Here is a 22341-nt window from a genome sequence, read left to right as displayed (position 1 = left end):
CTCACTCAGCCTCGGGGGGAATCTCCATCAGCAGCTCCTGTCCAGCAGCACCACGGGCCTGGCCCTGCAGGAGCGTCCTGGGTCAGCGGGAGGGTGTGGGCTAGGCCTGGGCTCAATGCCCAGGTGGCTGGACAGGGGCTGCCCGGGCCATAAGCCGAGGGCTGAAAGCGGGAAGAACCTCACGTGTTCAGCCAGGCTCCCCCGCTTCCCCATTACTGTGTTTGGGGTGAAAACAGACCAAGTAACTATGGCAACCTGGAACCTAGGGCCCCCAGGAACTAGGCCTCTCCTCCCTCCAGAGGGCAGCCCTGGCTCCTCCGCCAGCACTTCCTGTCCCAAGGTCCCTCCAGCTGTTTCCAGCCTTATCCAGGCAGTGAGTGCAAGGAGAACAGGGATTTTGGAGGGAGAGCACCTGAGTTGGAGCCCCTGCTTTGCCTTTTGTTAGTGGGTGTCCTTGGTAGGTAACAAACACTCTGAGCCTTAGTTTCCTCATCTGTAAAATGGGGTACTCCTACCTACTTCTCAGGGTTGATGTGGGGAGGAAAGATGACGTGCAGGCTGCCTGGTCCTTAGTGGACACACTTTTCTCTCCTCCCCTGCTCCTTTCTCCCTCCATTTACATTGTCCTTTTCTCCTCAGTTCCGCTTTTCTCCCATCTGGGTCCATCACTGTTTCATTGTCCCATCGCTTTTTCTCTTTCCTGACCCCAGCTCAGGAAAGTGCTTGAAGTACTGGCATCTCAGACTGGGTGCTCTGGGGTGGGGCATACAGCTCCTCTGGCTTAGTGGCAAGGGACAGCTGGCACTGTGGTGTGAACCGAGAGTCAAACTCTTGGCCAAGGGCATGGGTGGTGGGAAGGACCAGGAGAGGCGTGGAGAGTGGGTGTGCTGTGGAGGGGGAAGGCAGGTCAATCTGCCGCCCTTCAGGCCCACGTGGGTCTCCAGCTGCAGCCCCGTCGAAGGCCACCGCAGCATGCTGGCCATTGTCACTCCTGCACCTCCTGTTGGCCCCCTTCTGGCTCAGACCCTCTTTATCTTTCAGTTCTGCTGCTTTCCTTCCTCAGAGTCTGCCCTTCGTTCCTCTTATGACCCCTGACCCACTGTCTCTCCCTCTTCTTTTTCTCTAGACTTCTTTCCTGCCTTTCTTTGCCCTCTACCCACCACGAGTCATCACCTTCTCTTTCAGACCCTTTATTCTTTGTTCACCTGTTTGTTTCTCCCGGTTTTTGTATTTTTCCCTTCCTCCCCCTCTGCTTCACTGTCTGCTCCCTTCCTTTTTTCTGGGTCTTCTCATCTCCTCCTGCTGCGAACCCTGTGTGCACCACCCCGTTTCCATGGCCCTTTCCACTCCTTTGTCCACATTCCCTGTCCCCTTCCATGACTTCCTCTCTTCTCCCCGCCTCAGCCCTCTCCTCCTCCTTCTGCCCCCCCTTCTCCCTTCACCTCCCCACTCCGGTCCTCTGTCCTCTTCCCAGCTGTGGGGCCAGCACTGGAGAGCCTCACATGTTTGCCTCATCGTTCTGCTATGGCTTCTGGATATAGCACATCTGGATTCCGGGGCCCAGATGTGTGGTTGCTACAGCGACCTCGGTCCCTCTGGTAAATATGGGCGCCCACCCGCCCCAGAGCAGAGAACAAAATAATTGTGTGACTTTCTTTTGTCATGAGATAGAAATGTCCTCCCCCCTCCCTTTGCCCTACACCCATGTCTCCAGGCAAAGGAAGTTTTAAGGGTCCAAACCCTTCCTCCTGTGGCTCTCTTGCCCCCTTTTCAGCCCCGACCTCTTAGTTCTCTCCCATCTTTAATCTCAGGCTCAATCTTTTCTCTCCACATTCCCCTTCCTCACCATCTCCCTCCCCCCAGATCTCAATAATGGAGCGTTGCCCGCCCCCTGACTTATACTTGGCAATTTCTTCTGAATCTACATAAAAACTGGATGCGGAAAGAAGTTTCAAAAATCCACATCACCCACCCTTTCTTCTCAAACAAGTCCACCGGAAGCCCCTTCATTTATTTCTTCCCTAAGTCTTCAGTCTCTCTGGGGCTGTTCTTGTGGGAGGGGAGGAATACAGGCTTTGAAATCAGAAAACCTGGGCTGAGGCCCACCTTCACCACCACTAGTGAAGTCCCCAGGACAAGTCCCTTAATATCTAAGAGCCTCTGTTTCCTCAGCACAAAGTGGGATTAATAACGTGCTGCGGTGTAGGAAGGGCTTTGTAAACGGAAGCCCAGTACAACTGTTTTCTATCTTCCCGAGTCTGGGACTGCTTCCTTGGATCGCAGCCCCTGGCCTCTCTTTGCTCCCTCTCCCCATCCTTCAGGCCCTTGCCCTCAGTTGCCCTTACTCTTCTGTGTCTTCCTTGACTCCTTCGTGGCTTTCCCTTTCCTTCCTTGCTGTACCTTTTATGCCTTATCCTCCTGAGGGTAGGACAGGAACTGGGAGCTTCGTTCAAGGATGGAGGTCCAGAGCTGAAGACACCTGGACTGAGGATTCAGAGAATAGCCAGAGCATGCAGACGGCTCTTGCTAAGACCCCAGCCTTTCTTTCTGCCCATCGCCTGGGATACCTCAGTGAAGGCAAGCCGTCTCTGACCACTGGACTTCCCTGCCTTTGCCCTGGGGCTCCCTGCCAGACACTCTTGCCACACCCTCCTCTCCCAGTCATTTCACAGCTCAGTATTGACAGGCATTTATTTATTTATTTTAGTTATAAAATTTTTGGCTGCGTTGTGTCTTCGTTGCTGCGCGCAGGCTTTCTCTAGTTGTGGAGAGCGGGGGCTACTCTTCGTTGCGGTGGGTGAGCTTCTCACTGCGGTGGCTTCTCTTGTGGTGGAGCGCGGGCTCTAGGCACGCGGGCTTCAGTAGTTGTGGCGCACGGGCTTAGTCGCTTCGCAGCATGCGGGGTCTTCCTGGACCAGGGCTCGAACCCGTGTCCCCTGCAATGGCAGGCGGATTCTTAACCACTGTGCCACCAGGGAAGCCCTTGACAGGCGTTTATGAAGCACCTGCTCTATGCGAGGCCCAGTGCTTTTCTGATAAAATGCAAACATATATAAGACATAAGCTCCTCCAAGAGCCTGAAATCCAGGGCGTGGATGACATTTTGGATAATGATTATCTCAGAACCTGGAATTATGTCTGTCAGGCCTCCAGTGGCTTCTTCTAATGCCCTGTGAGCTTGTGAATGTCTGGAGTCCCGCACCCTTCTCTGACTCTGGCATCCCGTCTCTCCTCAGAAGTGGACTTCCAAAACACCCCAGGGCCATCCTTTCAGCTCTTGCTTCTTTCTCTCCAGGGTCTTCTGGTCACTGTCTGGGCCAAGTATACCTGTGGTGACCATACTTCCTAAATAATAAAACCAAGGGACTTCTCTGGCGGTCCAGTGGTTAAGACTCCATGCTCCCACTGCAGGGGGTGTGGGTTCGATCCCGGGTAGGGGAACTAGGATCCCACATGCCATGTGGTGTGGCCAAAAAAATAAATTAAATAAAAATTTAAATAAAAATAAACAAAAAATAAATAAAACAAAGACAGGGTATAGGACCAAAAAGAAAAAAAAAAAAGGATATGACCATTAGAATTACTAGAATCTGGGGTATCAGAGAATATCTGTTCTCTGCAGTCTGCTCTCTCCACATAATGCTGTTTCAGACCCTCCTTCGTCCTTTCATCTCCTTTCCCCCAACCCCTGCCTGGAGATCTGAGGGAAGCTGTTACCTATTCCAGGCTCTGGGGGCTTCGGGCCAAGGCAGAGGAAGGAAGCTGAGCCCAGCTCTATCCAAGAAGCTGATTTCATCCTCCCCATCAAAGCCACTAAAAAAAAAACAGCCACACACACACCCAGACACACGGACACACGGGGACACCCATGCGAGGGAACATGCAAGCCTTCGCCCTCAGCCAGTGGGAGTTCACAGGGCATAGGGCACAGCCAGGTGCTGGGCCAGCGCACCCTGACCCAGGATCACCACACCCACGACCCTGGGGACCTGACCAGGGTACGGACACCTGTGCCCCAACACAAGCGGCAGAATCGGGCACACACAGCCTCCTGCCCGTCCCTTTCACCCATGACCTGTGACTTGACCAAGCTACTCCTCAATGGTGAGGATTGTAGCTGGGTGGCAAGAACTTTATCCTCCGTGTGAAGCCTGGGATGGGGTCTCCCTCAGCCTGGATATTTCTCATCTGGCCAAAGTCTCCTTTTCAGCCCCTTGTCAGAGTGGCAAAGCACATGGGGAAATGAGACCAGAGAAGCAGCCCAGCAGCCTGATGTGGGTGTGTCTGCCACCTGCCCTCTGGTCAGTCTTCCTGTCTCTGCCCGATATCAAAGTGACCTCTTCCTCCAGCCCATGCCTCTCTCCCTACCCCTGCTCCCCTGCAGCACCCAGACATTAGCCCTCTTCCACTTTCCAGAACGTCACCTCACCATTTGTGCCCCCACCCCCATATCTGCACCTGCCATTTGCTCTTTCTCCATCCCTAAACCTCCTAACTTTCGGGCTTCCCTTCCCTGTCTCCCTTGAACCCCACCTTCTTTCCCAAGTCTCCTATGTCCTGGTCTTCAGCCAAGCCCTTGTCCAGCCAGTGCCCAAGCCTCATCCGTCATTTCTCCAGGAATTTGCTGAGGTGAGAGAATGAAAAGGGGTCCTTGATCCCGAGCCGAGAACCAGAGATTGAACAGTACAGATGGGGAGAGGCAGCACGGGGACAAGGCAAGAAAACGGGAGAGTGCAGGTGGCAGCAATGGGGCCGGGCAGGGGCAGAGGTGGGGACAAGGGAAGGCCCCTGTTGGAGAGAGATGTAGGCTTGGGAGGGAGGTTTCCTCCTGCCACTCATCCCCTATGCTCCCTGCCCTGCCGGGAGATAATTGGTTGGGGGATGAAGGAGTGGGTACTGGGCAACAGACAGATGGGGCAAGATCCAAGCTGGAGCACTGTGGCAGCTGGGAAGAGGTGGGGAGGTGCAGGGGAGGGAGGAGGGAGAGGGCCTGGACATGGGAAAGGGTGTTGCTAGAGAGGAGAAAACATAGAACAGGGGCAACATGTGGAGAAATGGTGGGGGAAAAGGAGAAGTGGCATGAGGATGGGGCTGTCAAGTTGGACAGAAATTAGGGCGAGGAGGAAGGGTAAAAATGGGATAAGGAAACGATGTGGGAGGTTGGACGAGGGCTGGAGGGGGTGAGATGAGGGACCAGTGAGAGGGGTGAGATTGTGGGACCAGTGATCCCAGATGGGGGGGGTCGGGGGGGGTCGGGATGACGGTGGGGGGAGAGGAGGGGTGGCATGTGATGACGTTGGGAGGGCCTGGCAGGGATGGGAGGGTGGGAGGACCTGCCCTATCTCCGCTCCCCTCCCTGACCTCATGCTGGTCCTCCCCTTCTCCTCCCCCTGCTCGCTGCAGACTCCCTCCTTCTCACTGTCGCAGCCCAGATCGACGGTCGGGTGGTGGCTCGGTGAGCCCCTGCTGCAGGGAACAAGCAAAGGGACATCCAGGAGCCCAGGGCTGCCAAGGGGCGCCCACCCACCCTGCCCCGAGAACCCCCTTCCCAAGGTCGGGGACAGAGCAGGTGCAGAGACACCGCAGCCGCTTGTTACTCAGGTAAGGAACGGCACTCTGGGAGAAGGAAGGAGGAGCCGGGAGAGGCGGGGACTTCGGTCCCCCCACCCCAGGTGAAGGTTGGCAGGAGAGCCTCCCAGGAGAGCCTCCCAGAGCGGGGACTTTCCGTCGGGGCAGAAGGAATAGGACCATGCGCTGGGGACTGGACTCCCTGTGGAGGGTGTGTCTGGGAGGACAAGTCAGTGTGGGTGTTGGTGAGGGGTGGGGGCGAGGCAGATGCTGGGGTTTGGACAGGACTAGGCATGGCACCAAGGTGGAGGTGGTTATCGGTGAGCCGGGGCTCTGGGCGCTGGAGTTGCTGGAGCTGGTGGCCAGCTGAACCTCAGGAGGAAAGTGCTGGTGGAACCCCAAGCGCTCTGGCTGGAACCGCTGAGCCGGAGCTCCAGGAAGGTGCCCTAGGGAGCTTCTTTGAGCACCCAGGTGGGGACTCCCCAGGTGGCAGCACGTGGACTGCAAGGCCCGGGAGGGAGTTCTGGGTGTCTGGAGCCTTTAGGAAGTGCTGAAATGAAGCAGAGTCAGGACTCTCAGGTCTGGGAAGGGCATGGAGTCTGCAGAGAGAATCCTAAAACTTGTTCTTGGCAGAGAGCTTTGCACCCATGACTCACGGTTCAGCGGGGCTGTGACGACTGAGAGATGCCTCCAGGGGCACAGGGGCTCCGTCTTCGCTCCATCCCCCTTCCAGGCTCTCCTGCTTCTGTTCGTCTGAACCTCCCCCCTACACGTGACACACCCTGGGTGGGACAGGCGGGACCCTTATCTCGCCTGGAAAGAATTTAATGGCTTGGAAACAACTGGAAATGGAACTGAGAGGAACTACTGGGAAACAACTCGGAAACATGGAAACACCGCAGCTGCTGTCTGTCGGCTTCCAATCCCCGCCCACTTCCCAGACCCTCGGCCCCTCCCCTCTTTCCCTGGCCCTGCCTCCAAAGCCCTGGGGACCCAGCACCTCAATTCCTCAACCTTCCTTTCCCTTCAGTCCTGGTCTCTCAGTGCGACCAGAACCCACCTTCTATCTCTCACTGCCCCCAAAACTCTTTCCCCCTGGGGGTCCGGAAGTCCTTTCTTTTAATTTTCCCATTTCTCTGGCCCATTAGCTCCCCAGAGTAAGGGGCATCTGGATCCTCCAACTCCCCCCTCTCCCGGTATCTCCTGGTCACCTGGTTCCAACCCAGTATCTGGAGCCCGCCCTCATCTCCCTCCTTCATCTCACAGTCCTGGAATCCTTCTACCTTCACTCCTCTTGTGCCATGAGGAACAGAGAAAAGCATGGGGATGGGGCCAAAATCCTCCACTTTTGGAACCTCCCTCACGGAAGCCAGCCCCTCTCCCCACTTCTTGGGACCTACAGTCCCTGATGAGCGAAGTGTCAAAGTTGGCCACGACATGAATAGCCTGCATGCTGAGTCATAGCTTTTGGGAAGATGCCCCCCCCCCCCCGTCCCTGCCAGCCCTCCAACGCTGGGGAGGATGCCGAGAAGATGAGGCACCCCAGATGCAGCGGTAGGGGGGGTGATGAGGGGGAAACACAAGGGACACCCAAGTTTTCTGCTTTCCTAGTGCTGAGAGAGGAGCGGGATTCTTCCAAGACTTGGGAATGGGGAGCTGGGGGTGGTGGAGACCCAGCCAGAGATGGGTACTGGGAAGGAGGCTCTGGGGGTGTGGCCTGTGGGGGCAACTCCTCTCCTCTCAGACCAGCTTCACTGCTTTCCTGCTGCTTTCCTTCCTGCTGCAGAGACCCTGCCCCTTCCCCCCACCACATGGGGAGAGATGCAGGATTTGATTATTAGGGTAGGGAGACTGGACAGCTCCCAAAGGCCTCCAGGGGTGTGGGGCACCCTGTATCCTCTGCTCCCCACTGGAGAAGGGCCTCCTGTGTGGTTCCCCTCACTCCAACTAAGTTCTTTGACTCACATAGCTGCCCTCTGAGCCAGTGAGAAATCAGCTTTTTTTAGGCATCAGCCAATGACTAGGTGTGGAGGAAATGTGAAGAGAAGATTATGTGTGTGTGCCTGCAAAGATGCAAGCTTCTTTGGATAAATACGAGTATACGTGTACAAGAAGTGTGTTCATATTTGTATTTGTGGAGGAGCGCACATGAGTCCATTTGTCTGTGTACGTGTATTTGTGTGTGCACGCACCCGGTGATGTGCACGGCCTTCGACACAGGGCAACAGGATTTGAAGGTAGGTCAGAGCCTACCTCATGCCCAAGGCTACACTCCAAGCTGAGAGAAGGGCTGAGGGGCCGAGGGAAGGGCAGCTCTGTGCCTGCCAGGTCTCTCTGCCCAGGTTTTGTCTGGCAGGGTGCCTCTCAGTGTGGAAACGCTCTGTCCCTTAGTCCAGCTCCCTTCCATCTCTCGTGGGGTGGTGGCGGGGTATGATGGCTGGTAGCCCCGGAAACTTCTTTCTCTCAGACTCAGAGGAGAATTTCAAGTGTAGGAAGCCAGGAAATGTGTGCGTGTTGCAAGGAGGTGCGAGTCACAGTCCCTTCCCTCCTCACCAGTCAGCATTCCCACCACTCACCCTGCCCTCCTTCCCACTCCAGCCTCTCTGGTCTGGAAGAACTGGGTACCTGCTAACACCTCTCCTTAACCCTTCGCCTGAACCTGCCCCCTGCACACTCCTCTGTTACCATAGCCCCCTCTCCTGGTTCACCCCGAGTGCCCCATTACCTTTCCTCTCTAACCCTTGTCTCCCTGTGCTCCCCAATTCTTGCCTCAGTGGATTCCACAAACAAACACAACTTGGTAACCAGCACTGAGATCAAGAAACAGGATGTTCTGAGCGCCGCAGAATTTCCCCACCATGCCCCTCTGGTCACTACTCCCCCGAGAGTGCCACACTTCTGACTTGTAACACTACCAGTTGAAGCTTAACGTTGTCTAGACTCAAACCTCACACAAATAGAATGTTTCAGCACATTCTCTTTTGTGTCTGACTTCTCTGCTCCACCCCATGTTAGGGAGACCCATCCATGTTATTGCATATAGTTGTAGTTTGTTCTCGTTGCTTTATTTTATTCCACTGTGTGAACAAACCACACTTTATTTAATCCATTCTACCTATGTGAGACATTTGGGTAGTTCCCAGTTTGAGGCTATTATGAGTAGTACTGCTGTGGTGGGTATATTCCTTGGAGTGGAAGTGCCAGGTCATAGGGTTGGCATATAGCTCTAGTAGAGTTGGTAGATTGTGCCAAATGGTTTTCCAAAGTGCTTGTACCATGCAGCCCTGCCAGGATCCACACCTGGCCTGCTCCCTGGTCAGCATCTGCCCCAGCTGCTCTTTCTAACCAACTTACAGCCCCAGACACTGTCCGTGGTCCTAGCCCTGACCTTGGTCCTGTCCTTGGTTCCAGCCCTGATGCTAGTCCTGGGCTTAAGTTGAGCTATGTAAATTGACTAAATATTTATATAGTCAATAAGTATTTATCAAGCACTTACCATGTGCCAGATGCAAGGATATAGCAGCCAAGAAAAGAAGCAGGTGCTACGCCTGCCCCCATGGACCTTACAGTCTAGCAGGCAAGATTGAGTGTGGGCAAGGAAGTAATAAAATAATCCCGCAAATAAATGTATGATTATAAATTGTCATAAATACTACAAATGGGAGTTACACAATGCTGTGACGTCACGTGATAGGGGGAACCTGACCTGGGCAGGAAAGGTTTCCTGAGGAAGTGATGTGGGGTTGACACCTGAAGGATGAGGAAGCCAAGAAAAAAGGGAAGAGCATTCCACATAGAGGAAACCATAGATACAAAGGTCCGGGGCTGGGAAGAGTGTGGGGGACTTAAGGCCAGTGAGACTGGAGTGGAGAGAGGGGAGGGAAGTCTTATGGGAGATGAGGTGGGAGAGGTCAGCAGAGGCCGAATGCTGCAGGGCTGTCTGTCAGTGTTTGAAGAGTATTCGGAAGGACGACACTGAAGAGTTTTAGGGGAAGAGGGACATTCTAGTTGCCTTCGCAAGATTATAAGGGGGCAAGGATGGAAGCAGAGCGACCAGCTAGGAGGCAACCGCAGTTGTCAAGCAAAAGGTAGATAGTAGCTTGGACTATAATGATGCTTAGAGGGAGAGATACCAGCAGATTAAAGAGGTGTTTACAGTAAAATATGGGTAAATATGATGAAATACAGTGGTGTTGAACAGGCTGTTGGGTTTCTGGCTCGTGAGGCTGGATGACTGAGGCTGGGGCCATGAGCTGCCGTAGAGAACACTGAGAGGGGATGCAGTACAGGAAGGATGAACGTTGAGTTCAGTTTTAGACATGTTGAATTTGAGGTGCCCAAGAGGAGAGGCCAAATAGGAGGTTGGATATATTGCTTGGAGTTAAGAGGAGAGAGTTTATATGTTGGGGTATAGTTTGGAAATTAAAGTCATGGGTCTGGATGAAGGTACCTGGGTGGACGACTACTGCAGTAGGTCTCAACTCTGGCTGCACACTGCAGTCACCTGGGGAGCTGTTAAAAATACTAAAGAAAATTCAGCCACTCTAGCCACATTTCAAGTGTTCGAGAGTCAGTGATCTCTCCTGTCTACCTTATTGACAGCACAGATACAGAATGCTCTAAAATGGAGGATGTGGTCAACAGGATCCAGTGATTTTGAGAGAGAGCAAGTAAGGTGAAGACAAACGTCTTTTAGATTTTGTGACACTGAGATCATTGGGAGACCTTTGGGAGGGCTATTTGGTAACCTTTGGGTTGAAAGGAGATCGGGAAGTCAGGTGGGAACAGATTGAGGCATGCATGGGATATAGGGAAATAGAAATAGCGAGTACAGATAAATCTTTTGACAACTATGGCCAGGAAGTGGAGAAGAAAAATATGTGGTGGTTGGAGGGAGTGTGAGATTGGGGAAAAAAAATTTTAAGTATATTTTTGTATATTTTGTGTATTAAGTATATTTTTGTGCATACAGTGAAATGCACATATCTTAAGTGTAGAGCTCCGTTAATTTTGATTATGTATACATATGTTTAACCACCACCCAGTTCCAGGTACAAACTATTTCTAGTAATTCTATCCTATCTTGTATTAGCTCTGCCTGTTTTGAACCTCATATAAATAGCATCATTTACAACGTTCTTTTTTTGTGTATGGTTTCTTTTGCTTAGCGTTATGTGTGCGAAATTTGTCCATGTTGTTGCATGTAACAAGAGGGTGTTTTTTCATTTTGTTTGTTTGTTTATTTGTTTTGTTTTGGTTTTGGCCTCACCGTGCGCCTTGCAGATCTTCCTCGACCAGGGACTGAACCTGGGGCCCAGCAGTGAAAGCGCTGAGTCCTAACCACTGTACAACCAGGGAAGTCCCAAGAGGGTGTTTTTGTATAGTATTCCATTTTATGACTATGCCCCAATTTATTTATCCATTCTACTATTAATGGACACTTGAGGTGCTTCCAGTTTGGGCTAATATGAAAAAAATCCCATGAACATTCTTGTGCATGTCTTTTCGAGGATGTACGCAGTCGTTTCTGTTGGATATTTACCAACAAGTGGAATTGCTAAGTTATAGGCTGTATGGCTTAGTAGAAACTGCTTACTGGTTTTCCAAAGTGGTTGCACTAATTTCTTTCTTTTTTTCTTTTTTTAAAATAATATTTATTTATTTATTTTTGGCTGCGTTGGGTCTTCATTGCTGTGCGCAGGCTTTCTCTAGTTGTGGCGAGTGGGGGCTACTCTTCATTGTGGGGCGCAGACTTCTCATTGTGGTGGCTTCTCTTGTTGCAGAGCATGGGCTCTAGGTGTGCGGGCTTCAGTAGTTGTGGCGCATGGGTTCCGTAGTTGTGGCTCACGGGCTCTAGAGCGCAGGCTAAGTGGTTGTGACTCACAGGCTCAGTTGCTCCGCGGCATGTGGGATCTTCCCGGATCAGGACTTGAACCTGTGTCCCCTGAATTGGCAGGCAGATTCTTAACCACCGTGCCACCAGGGAAGTCCGGTTGCACTAATATCTGCTCCTGCTTGCAATAAATGAGAGTTCCAGTAGCCTCACATTCTTGCCAATATTGAGCAACAACAGTCCCTTTAATTTTAGCCGTGCTGGTGGATATTTAATGGCATCCTGTTGCGGTTTTCATTTGCCTTTCCTTGATTACTGGTTTTGTTCCACACATACATATGTTTATTGTTCATATATTAATTGGCCCTTTGGCTATATTCTTTACTGGAGAGCCTGTTTCTTTTGCCACTTTCAAAAACGGGTTGGGCTTCCCTGGTGGCGCAGTGGCTGAGAGTCCGCCTGCCGATGCTGGGGACACGGGTTCGTGCCCCGGTCCAGGAAGATCCCACATTCCTCGGAGCGGCTGGGCTCGTGAGCCATGGCTGCTGAGCCTGCGCGTCCGGAGCCTGTGCTCCGCATCGGGAGAGGCCACAACAGTGAGAGGCCTTTAGTTTAGATTTTAATCCTCTCTCTCACTCTCAATAACTGTGTCCTACTCTCCCCTTCATATATAATTTATATACATATATATTCATATTCTGACATATCTCACCTATTTTCTCCCACTCTGTAGCTTGCCTTCTTATTCTCTTAATGGTGTCTTTTGATGACCTCTATGGTTAAGTTTTGCGGTTAGGTTTTAAGAAATCCTTTTTTTCTTTTTTTTCATTTTGGCTGCGTTGGGTCTTTGCTGCTGCGCGAGGGCTTTCTCTAGTTGCGGTGCGCGGGCTTCTCGTTGCGTTGGCTTCTCTTTGTTGCGGAGCACGGGCTCTAGGTGCACAGGCTTCAGTAGTTGTGGCGTGTGGGCTCAGTAGTTGTGGCTCATGGCCTCTAGAGTGCAGGCTCAGTAGTTGTGGCGCACGGGCTTCATTGCTCCGTGGCACATGGGATCTTCCCGGACCGGGGCTCAAACTCGTGTTCCCTGCGTTGGCAGGCAGATTCTTAACCACTGTGCCACCAGGGAAGTCCCTATATATTCATTTTAAGTTAATTTCTGTAGGTGGACATAAGGTAGAGATAGATTTTTTTTTCCCATGTGGATCTTCATTTGACCCAGGACCATTTATCACAAAGACAATTCATTCTCCTCTTAACTGCAGTGGTACCTTTTTCATTAATCAGGTGACCACATATGTGTAGGTCTGTTTCTGGACCCTATTCTGTTCTCTCTATCCTTGCACCTTTGTAATGTTTTGATATTTGATATTCAGTAATGTAAGTCCTGAGGAAGAGGGGTTTTTTTGTTTTTTATTTTAAACAGGAGCTTTTTGAGCTCATATGGGAAGCTGACGGGAAGGATCTAGTTGAGAGTAAGGGGCTGAATAAAAGAGAGAGAGGATAATCTACACCTTAAGGTTTCTGAAAGACAATAGAAGCTGGGACCCAGGTGCTTGTGGAAGGATTAGTCTTTTATATTCATCCACTGATCCATTCAACAAAAATGTGTTGAATAGCTCCCACGTGCCAGGCACAGGCGCACAGCAGTGCCAGGACAGATGAGGTCCCTGTTCTTAAGGAGTTCCCATCCTAGCAGTGGGAGAAAGATAAACAAGTAGCCACACAAACAGTTGATTCAGGCAGCAGTAGATGCCTTACGAACATAAGCAGAGGACCCTGTGCTGGGGAGTGATGAAAGGCTGCTCCAACGGGGCATCAAGGAAAACCTCTGGGGCTCAATGACATGTGAGTTAAGATCTGAACAAGGAGACAGCCTCCGAGAGCTCAGTGAAGAACGTCCCAGACAGAGGAGACATAGAGTGCAAAGGCCCTTTAGTCTAATGTAATCTTGTAGTGTCTGTGGAACAAGCAAAACAGACCAGTGTGGGTGGAGGGGGTGGAGCAGGGTGACCAAATGATATCAGAAAACGAGGTAGAGACAGATCTGCCCAAGGAGGGTATCTGTTAAGGTTGGGCTGAACGTGGATTTTCCAACATGTGAGTTGGGTAGATTAGTTGTGGTGGTGGGACTATGGGTGTGTGTGTTGGGGAAGGAGGGCATTCATCTTGTCTCCTTCTCTGTGAAGCTGCTCTCATATGTGCCCTCTCTCCCTGCAGCCTCCTGAATGATGCCAGCCCAAGGTTCCCTAACCTCCAGCCTGGCCCTCCTGGTGCTGCTGGGCACAGTCAGAGCAGGGCCTTTCTCTTCACGGTCCAATGTGACACTCCCAGCCCCACGGCCTCCTCCCCAGCCAGGAGGCCGCACAGAACAGCCAGGAGTGGGAGGCCCTTCTTCTCAGCTTTATGAGCACACCGTGGAAGGAGGGGAGAAGCAGGTGGTGTTCACCCACCGCATTAACCTGCCCAATTCAGGTAGCTGTGGCTGTCCCCCAGGCACTGAGCCCCCCGCCCCTGCTTCAGAGGTGCAGGCCCTGAGGGTCCGGCTGGAGATCCTGGAGGAGCTGGTGAAGGGGCTCAAGGAACAGTGTACTGGGGGATGTTGTCCTGCTGCTGCCCAGGCTGGCACAGGTGAGCGGATGATCCCAGGAAGGGGCACAGAAAAAGAGGAAGGTGGAGAAGTGGGTTAGGGTTGGGTGGGCATTGCTAGTCCATAAAGGACCTCGGTATGAGTTAGAAAAAGGCATGCCTGCCTCCCCCTTGGGGGCGGTGAGTGCAGCCCGGGAACAATTCTGAGATAGGAGCCACGTGACTAGATGTCAGCCCTCTCCTCCCCAGCGTATGTTAGGGCACTGGGAGGCCACATATACTGACAAGTTGCAGCTGGAAACTAAGATGGCCTTAGGAAATGAGGCTGGCTCTGCTGGAGAAGCTGACTCAGAGGAGCACGATACAGGGTCAGCCGCTCCCGCAGAGAGACTGAGGCCCACCTCTTGCTCTTACTCCAGGCCAGACGGACGTGCGGAGCCTCTGCAGTCTCCATGGCGTGTTTGACCTGAGCCGCTGTGCCTGCTCCTGCGAGCCAGGCTGGGGTGGGCCCACCTGCTCAGACCCCACAGATGCCGCGGCGCCCCCCTCCTCTCCCCCCTCAGCTTCCCGGTCCTGCCCAGATGACTGCAATGATCAGGGTCGCTGCGTCCGTGGTCGCTGCGTGTGCTTCCCTGGCTACACCGGCCCCAGCTGTAGCTGGCCCTCCTGCCCGGGGGACTGCCACGGCCGCGGGCGCTGCGTGCAGGGCGTGTGCGTGTGCCGCGCGGGCTTCTCCGGGGCCGACTGCAGCCTGCGCTCCTGCCCTCGGGGCTGCAGCCAGAGGGGACGCTGCGAGAACGGGCGCTGCGTGTGCAACCCGGGCTACACTGGCGAGGACTGTGGGGTGAGGAGCTGCCCCCGAGGTTGCAGCCAGAAGGGGCGCTGCGAGGACGGGCGCTGCGTCTGTGACCCTGGCTACGCTGGCGAGGACTGCGGCTCTCGGAGCTGCCCGTGGGACTGTGGTGAGGGCGGGCGCTGTGTGGACGGCCGCTGCGTGTGCTGGCCCGGGTACGCGGGCGAGGACTGCAGCACGCGGACCTGCCCCCGCGACTGTCGGGGCCGAGGGCGCTGCGAGGAGGGCGAATGCATCTGCGACCCAGGCTACAGCGGGGACGATTGCGGAGTGCGCAGCTGCCCGGGCGACTGCAACCAAAGGGGCCGCTGCGAGGACGGCCGCTGCGTGTGCTGGCCTGGGTACTCGGGGCCCGACTGCGGCGCCCGCGCTTGCCCGCGCGACTGTCGGGGCCACGGGCGCTGCGAGAACGGCGTGTGCGTGTGCAACGCGGGCTACAGCGGCGAGGACTGCGGCGTGCGCAGCTGTCCCGGGGACTGTCGCGGCCGGGGTCGTTGCGAGAGCGGCCGCTGCGTGTGTTGGCCCGGGTACACAGGCCGGGACTGTGGCACGCGCGCCTGCCCCGGCGACTGTCGCGGGCGCTGCGTGGACGGCCGCTGCGTGTGTAACCCGGGCTTCACAGGCGAGGACTGCGGGAGCCGACGGTGTCCCGGGGACTGCCGTGGTCGCGGCCGCTGCGAGGATGGCGTGTGCTTGTGCGACGTGGGCTACGAGGGCGAAGACTGCGGCGTGCGCAGCTGCCCCAGGGGTTGCCAAGGTCGCGGCCAGTGTCTGGAGGGGCGATGCGTGTGCGACGACGGCTACGAGGGTGAAGACTGCGGCGTGAGACGGTGCACGCGCGACTGCAGCCAGCGCGGCGTGTGCCAGGATGGTGTGTGCGCCTGTTGGGAGGGCTACACGGGCGAGGACTGCAGCCTCCGTACCTGCCCCTCCAACTGTCACCGGCGCGGCCGCTGTGAGGACGGGCGCTGCGTGTGCGACTCTGGCTACACCGGCCCCTACTGCGCCACCCGAACCTGCCCGGCGGACTGCCGGGGCCGTGGACGTTGTGTGCAGGGCGTGTGCGTGTGCCACGCGGGCTATAGCGGCGAGGACTGCGGGCAGGAAGGGCCTCCCGCCAGCGCCTGCCTTGGGGGCTGCGGGCCTCGGGAACTGTGCCGCGCAGGCCAGTGTGTATGCGTCGAGGGCTTCCGAGGCCCCGACTGCGCCATCCAGACGTGCCCCGGGGACTGCCACGGTCGGGGAGAGTGTCGTGAGGGCAGCTGCGTCTGCCAAGATGGCTATGCAGGGGAGGACTGCGGGGAAGGTGAGTGGGCAGCCTTTCCCAGTGGGAAAAGGGACTGGAAAACTGGAGCCAGTGGGAAAGCCTGAGTCTGAGGCCTAGGAGCCCAGAGAACTGGAGGAAGAGTGAAGGGGGGGGCATATATTGGGGTGGGGGGCGGGGCAGTCAGGGGAGCCAGGGAGCCACTGTCCACCAGGGGCTGCAGAACCGTGGGGGCACGCCTGCAGGCGGGACCTGCCTTCAGATCTCTGATGAGCAGATTGGGGGCCCCTTTAGTTGCTTTTAGGGAGATTTTGTGTTCCTGGAGATGGGGGGCAGTAAATGAGACCCAAGGTCTGTTCAGGCCGCTGCCGGCTTTGTCCCACCCCCAGAGAGGAGTCAGAGCTTGGGTGGATCTCTCAGAGCGGCCCTGAGTAGGAGGGGCCTGTGATGGTGGAGGTTGGGGTACCTTGGGCTAAGCAGCTTCTCACATCTTATTCTCCTGGACAGAGGTGCCAGCCGTTGAGGGCCTGAGGATGCACCTCCTGGAGGAGACGATGGTTCGGACAGAGTGGACCCAGGCTCCTGGCAATGTGGATGCCTACGAAATTCAGTTCATCCCCACGGTGAGAGCCAAGCTCCAAGAGGGGGCTGAGTGGGCAGGACTGCGGGGAGGGGGCTCCCTCCTGCTCACCTCAAGCAGGAGTCCCAGGTAACCGGTGGTTGCACGCAGCTGGCTGATTCCCGAAGCTGTTCCAAAGGCCTGCTCGTTCTGCCCCACACCCGCTGCAGAAGCCTCTGCGGCATTGGCCCACTGCTGCTGGAACATCTCTGGTGACCTTGAGCTCAGACTTCCTGAGGCTGCCGACTCCATTTTTGTTCATCACTGTAGTCAGTTCTTTTTGTTATTGCTGGATCCAAATCTGCCCCATTCTAACATCCATCCATTGGCCCTAGCTGGGCCTTCGCCAGCCATCAGAACGCGATTTTTCTTTTCCTGTGTCTTACACCATAGGCTTTCAAGTATTTGGAGACATCAGCCATCGCGTCACCCTTCATTCCCTCCAGGCCAAATCCACTGGTTTCTTCTCCCCTTTTCTTAATGCTTTGTTCTCTGAATCCTTCACTTTTTGGTTTTCCTCCTCTAATACCTCCTGCTTTTTGCATGTGCCCCACCCCATCAAAATGTGGGAGCAAAGAGGACCCCAGTTGTTCCCCCGGCTCACTCTGGCTACCCTGGCACTTTTCTCAGAGTTGACGTATATGAACTTGTGGTCAGTTCATAACTGACAAACTGTCAGTTATTTTGATCACATTTGATTTTTTTAAGTAACTTTTAATGATAAAAGTCATATAGGCTCAGTGTAGAAACTTTAAAAAATATAAACAAGGAAAAAAGAAAAAATGAAGGAAGACAAGAAAGAAGGAAAAAAGAAGACATTCAACTACATACTCTTTTTTTTTTTTTTTTTTTTTTTTTTTGCGGTACGCGGGCCTCTCACTGTTGTGGCGTCTCCTGTTGAGGACGGAGCACAGGCTCCGGATGCACAGGCTCAGCGGCCATGGCTCACGGGCCCAGCCGCTCCGCGGCGTGTGGGATCTTCCCGGACCAGGGCACGAACCCATGTCCCCTGCATCGGCAGGCAGACTCTCAACCACTGCACCACCAGGGAAGCCCCATACTCTTTTTTTAAGCCTAAATATAAGCCTTTGCATTTGGCTCTCTTCAGTGTTTCATTTTTGCTTTGGGCCAACCTGTCTAGGCTGTTGCAATTATTTGAGTCTGTGAGCTGGTTCCCCTACCTCCGTGTCATCGGTGTATTGCAAAACCTCCTTTCTCTGTCTCCTTCCAACTCACTCTTAAAATATTTGTGGACACCCTAAGGACAAAGACTGTGGCCTCTCATTAGAGATTTCCCTTTATGCAGATTGGGCCTTTATGATGTGTTTGGTCTCCTAGTTTCAAATCATCTGACATTTCTACTGTCCAAATGTTTTCCTGCATCATCCCACAAATGCCATTGTTGGGTAGGCCATGTCATTCTCATCCCTACCCAGTCAGGACTCTGGAAAAATAAATAAGTCCCAGGGCCTAAACCTAGGAAGCCTCTAGGACAGAAGGGACAGCTCAGAGGTGCTGGCTGTCACCCCCACCCCAACTGGCCTTGTCATTCTAAGTCTTCTTATTATCCCCTCAAGCCCAGAGCCCTGCCGTGTTCTGTCTCTCCTTACCCCCTGGTAGGAGCAGAGGCAGAAATCCCTACTTTGCTGCACAACCAAGAGAGCTTGGATTTTTCTTCTGTTTAAAAAAAAATTATTTTCAGTTATAAAAATAATGTAATCACAAGACAAGAATTTGGCAACTAGAGAAAAAAAACAATCGTTGGCTGTTTCACACTAAAACAAGCACTGTTAACATTGTAAAGTGTTTCTCCCACTCTCTTCTGTGTGTATATTATCTGCATAGCTTTAATCTTGAGAGGGTAGGACTTTTTTTTTTTTTTTTTTTTTTTTTTGCGGTACGCGGGCCTCTCACTGTTGTGGCCTCTCCCGTTGCGGAGCACAGGCTCCGGACGCGCAGGCTTAGCGGCCATGGCTCACGGGCCCAGCCGCTCTGCGGCATGTGGGATCTTCCCGGACCGGGGCACAAACCCGTGTCCCCTGCATCGGCAGGCGGACTCTCAACCACTGCACCACCAGGGAAGCCCATGAGAGGGTAGGACTTTTAAACAGAACTTTTCTAAGGAACTTCAGGGAAAGAAGAAGTAAAATAAACACTTGAGATAGAAGGAGCTTACAGGGTAGCATCATCTCCCGCTCTTAGTAAATATGAACCTATCCTTGGTGTTCTCAGGGGGTGCAGCCTCCCCGCTGCAGCCCTAGGCTTTCTCCCTCTCCGTGGGGCCAGGCTGGTGTTGAGCTGGCCTGGGTCCAGCTTGGCCATGCTCTTAGCTCATCTGCTTTGCTCTGGGTATGGGCCTCTGTCACATTCTGGGTCCTCTCTGAGCCTGGGTTTGGAAGATGCTCCTGTAAGATTGGTCCCCAGACTCCTCCCTTGGACTCCACATCAGCCTGTGCTACTGACTGTGCTTTCTATGCTTTTTGTGGCTGGCCCCTAGAATTGTGCCTCTTGCCTTAGCCAGCACTCTCTATCCATTTCTGTTGGCACAGAGGACATTCAGTAGCTGGCTGTCCTCTGGCCACTGCCATCTTCCTAGAAGCCTCTCTCTACCTTATCCCCTCCCCTTTTCTAGAACCACTTCTCTCTCAAAGCCCAAACTCTACTATCCCTGGCTAAGGGACACGCCTAGTTATTGGAATGATTTTCAGAACACAGAAGAGGAACATTCCTCCTTTCCCTGCATACGTGGCATTGTTCCTCTGACTCAGTGGTTCTCCAAGTGTGTTCCCTGGACCTACAGCATTAGCATCACCTGGAGCACTAGACATGCTAATTGTCAGAATCCACCCCCAGATCTACTGAGTCAGAAGCTCTAGGGGGCAGAGCCCAGTAACCTGTGTTGTAACAAGCCCTCCAGGTGATTCTGGTGCACCCCAAGCCCAAGGACCACTAACTTAAGAAATGTTGCTATTTTGCAAAAGGCAAGGTCTTCTATGAATGTGAGAGAAAGCATGAAGAAACTGAGGGAGGTGAACCCCCGAACAGAAAGACGTTCAAGTATTCCCTGTCTGGGTGTATTCTGCAGCCTGGAAACGGGCTAAGCCACGTTTTCATTGGGACACAGGCCCTTGCAGCCTGAGAAAAGTTTGTTTGGTCTGGTCTGAAAAGCAGGGTGAGGATGAGGTGAGCTCCAGGGACCAGCCAAAGTGGAGTCGCCCACCTGGGGCCATGAGGTTGATATTGAGAATAGAGTTAGAAGCTTGCCAAGGACATCAGTGAAGCGGCCAAAACTCTCACCAAGGGGCAGAACCAGCTGCTAGCATCTGGCTAGAGAGCCTGCATCAGACCAGACAGACGGTGCTGAGAGATGGGCTTAGACTGACAGTGGGACTCTTCAGGGGACTGTTCCCAAATGGGTCTCAGGAGGGACTACAAAGCGTTTAAAAGGTTCATGTAGGTGGTCTGAAGGGAGAAGGAGAGCTCTGGGGGTGGGCTTCTCTTGCTGAAAGGACCAGACATCATCAGGGAGTACTCAAAGCGTGTGTGTGTGTGTGTGTGTGTGTGTGTGTGTGTGTGTGTATTCATGTGTGTGTGTGTGTGTGTATGTGTATTCGTGTGTGTGTGTGTGTGTGTGTGTGTGTGTGTGTTGGGGGAATAAGGGGACAGAGAATACGTTCTGGGAAGGAGGAGAAGCACACAGGTCTTGAGCTGACACCAGTCCCAGGCCTCCCAGGATGGGGTACCCTAGGGCAGAGTGAGCAGGAGCGGGCTGGGGATCCTGTGTGCCCAGGAAAGCTTGACTTCATCCTGAACCCAGAAGGCTCTACGTGGACTCTCGTCTGGTTTTATGCTTTGGTATTTACGATGCGGATTTTCCCACAATTCTCTTGGTTTGGGAGAGCACCTTCTGAAATTTCCAATCCTACTTGGCTGAACGGAGGTGTCCCCATAGCGGCCAACATAGCTAAACAGAACAGAACGTCTTTATTAGCTGTCCTAGATAGACAGCCCAGCGAAATGCTGGGCTGTTAGACTACTCACAAATGTCCATTCCTCCTGTTTCCCCAGAAGAAGAGTCCTGGCATGTGTCAGAATTCTGGCAGAGAGCTGATGACCAGGCTAAAAAGGTAGTGCCCATGAGAGGGGACTCTGAGGTCACACTGCCTGGGTTTAAATCCCTGCCACTTTCTTGGTGTTGGTGACCTTGGGCAAGCCACTTAATCCTTCTGTACCTCAGTTTCCTCATCTGTCCGTTGGGAATAATACGACCTACCTCATCAGATTCTTAAGCAGATTAAGTGAGTTCATATCTATAAATCGCCTTGAATAGTACGTGGCATGGAGTAGGTGTTCTACATGTGTTTGCTGATACCACCCACGCGCCCCAGCTGTATAGGGCCAAGTTCTACACAGTCGCATGTTGACCCTGCCTGGAACTGGAGAAAGGATAAGGGGGCTTGAGCGGCAGGGGTGAGAGTGGCAGCCCTGATCCACCTGGTGCTTTCTCTCTTGCAGACAGAGGGGCCGAGCCCCCCATTCACAGCACGGGTGCCCAGCTCTGCCTCAGCCTATGACCAGAGAGGACTGGCCCCCGGTCAGGAGTACCAGGTCACTGTCCGTGCCCTTCGAGGGACTAGCTGGGGCCCTCCTGCCTCCAAGACCATCACTACCAGTGAGAGCTGGGGCTGTGGGGTGGGGTCCTGGGTGGAGATCTGGATTTGAGAGGGGTGGCTGGGAATATGCCCTCCAAGAGGGCAGAGGGGAGGGATTGGCTGGGGGCAAGGCTCATAGAAGGAAAGCTGGTGATTGCAGATCCAGACTCCCACCTGATCCCTCCTCTCTCTGACCTGGCTAGTGATCGATGGCCCCCAGGACCTCCGAGTGGTGGCTGTGACGCCAACCACGCTGGAGCTCAACTGGCTGCGCCCCCAGGCCGAGGTGGACCAGTTCGTGGTGTCCTACGTCAGTGCCGGCAACCAGAGGGTGCGGCTAGAAGTGCCCTCTGAGGCAGACGGGACGCTGCTGACCGGCCTCATGCCAGGCGTAGAATACGTGGTGACCGTCACTGCCGAGCGGGGCCGGGCAGTAAGCTACCCAGCTTCTGTCAGGGCCAACACAGGTATGGCTGGCCAAGGGTTAGGGAAGTTTCTGAGCATAGGAGCCACTTCCTAGGGAGTCCACATGTCCGGCTCACAGGCTGCTCTGAACGCACCGACAGGGTGTGTGGCAGTCCCAAAGCACCTGCTGGGGGGCCTTGCTGTGCACCAAGGGCTCTGCGGAGATGGAGTTCTCAGGTGCTTGGAGTACTGTAGGAAGGCTGTGGGCTGGAGTTTGGGAGGAGCTGCCTCATGCAAAGAAGCAGTAAATAGGAGATGCTGTCCGACCCACCCAGATGGGGAAGGTTCTGATCCAAACTTGGACACAGGGACAGCCCTTGAGCTCAGTCAGTGGTCAGATCTTGGAGAGATTGGAATTAGGCAGATGAGAGATCAGCACTCCTGTTGACTTTAGGATTGGGGATTGGGGGACTTAGGTCTCAGCAGTAATTTTCCACTAACCCTCAAGGTCTCTTAACAGATGCCTGGATCTTTCTTTTCTTTTCCTGTGACAGAGGGACGCCC

The 22341-nt window shown here is 53.9% G+C and overlaps 1 protein-coding gene and 1 long non-coding RNA gene across 9 annotated transcripts in view; one reads left to right on the top strand and one right to left on the bottom strand.

The window, feature by feature from the left end:
- Positions 1–2679: 2679 nt before the first annotated feature.
- Positions 2680–6746, bottom strand: LOC117313835 (uncharacterized). 7 transcript variants are annotated; one of them, XR_012334413.1, is made up of 7 exons: positions 6225–6746; positions 5869–6118; positions 5362–5466; positions 4534–4624; positions 3718–4213; positions 3127–3441; positions 2680–3032 (listed from the first exon to the last, which is right to left on the bottom strand). It is a non-coding gene; the product is annotated as an uncharacterized lncRNA (long non-coding RNA). The 7 variants fall into 7 exon arrangements; XR_012334416.1 differs by having other exon boundaries at positions 2680–2936; positions 6225–6745; XR_012334412.1 differs by having other exon boundaries at positions 2680–3441; positions 6225–6742.
- The window catches only part of TNXB (tenascin XB), a 60495-nt gene continuing 43557 nt past the window's right edge, over positions 5404–22341 (top strand). For both annotated transcript variants that reach the window (XM_033864035.2, XM_073810575.1), the window contains exons 1-6: positions 5404–5601; positions 13616–14026; positions 14404–16143; positions 16609–16724; positions 21236–21392; positions 21576–21839. In XM_033864035.2, coding sequence (XP_033719926.1) covers positions 13624–14026; positions 14404–16143; positions 16609–16724; positions 21236–21392; positions 21576–21839 — 2680 coding nt within the window. In that variant the 5' untranslated portion in view covers positions 5404–5601; positions 13616–13623. The remainder of the gene's footprint in view (positions 5602–13615; positions 14027–14403; positions 16144–16608; positions 16725–21235; positions 21393–21575; positions 21840–22341) is intronic.

The sequence above is a fragment of the Tursiops truncatus genome, chromosome 10, assembly GCF_011762595.2.
Source record: "Tursiops truncatus isolate mTurTru1 chromosome 10, mTurTru1.mat.Y, whole genome shotgun sequence".
Taxonomy (NCBI): Eukaryota; Metazoa; Chordata; class Mammalia; order Artiodactyla; family Delphinidae; genus Tursiops; species Tursiops truncatus.
The sequence above is the reverse complement of the archived record's forward strand: the minus strand, read 5'-3'. Positions and strand labels throughout refer to the sequence as shown.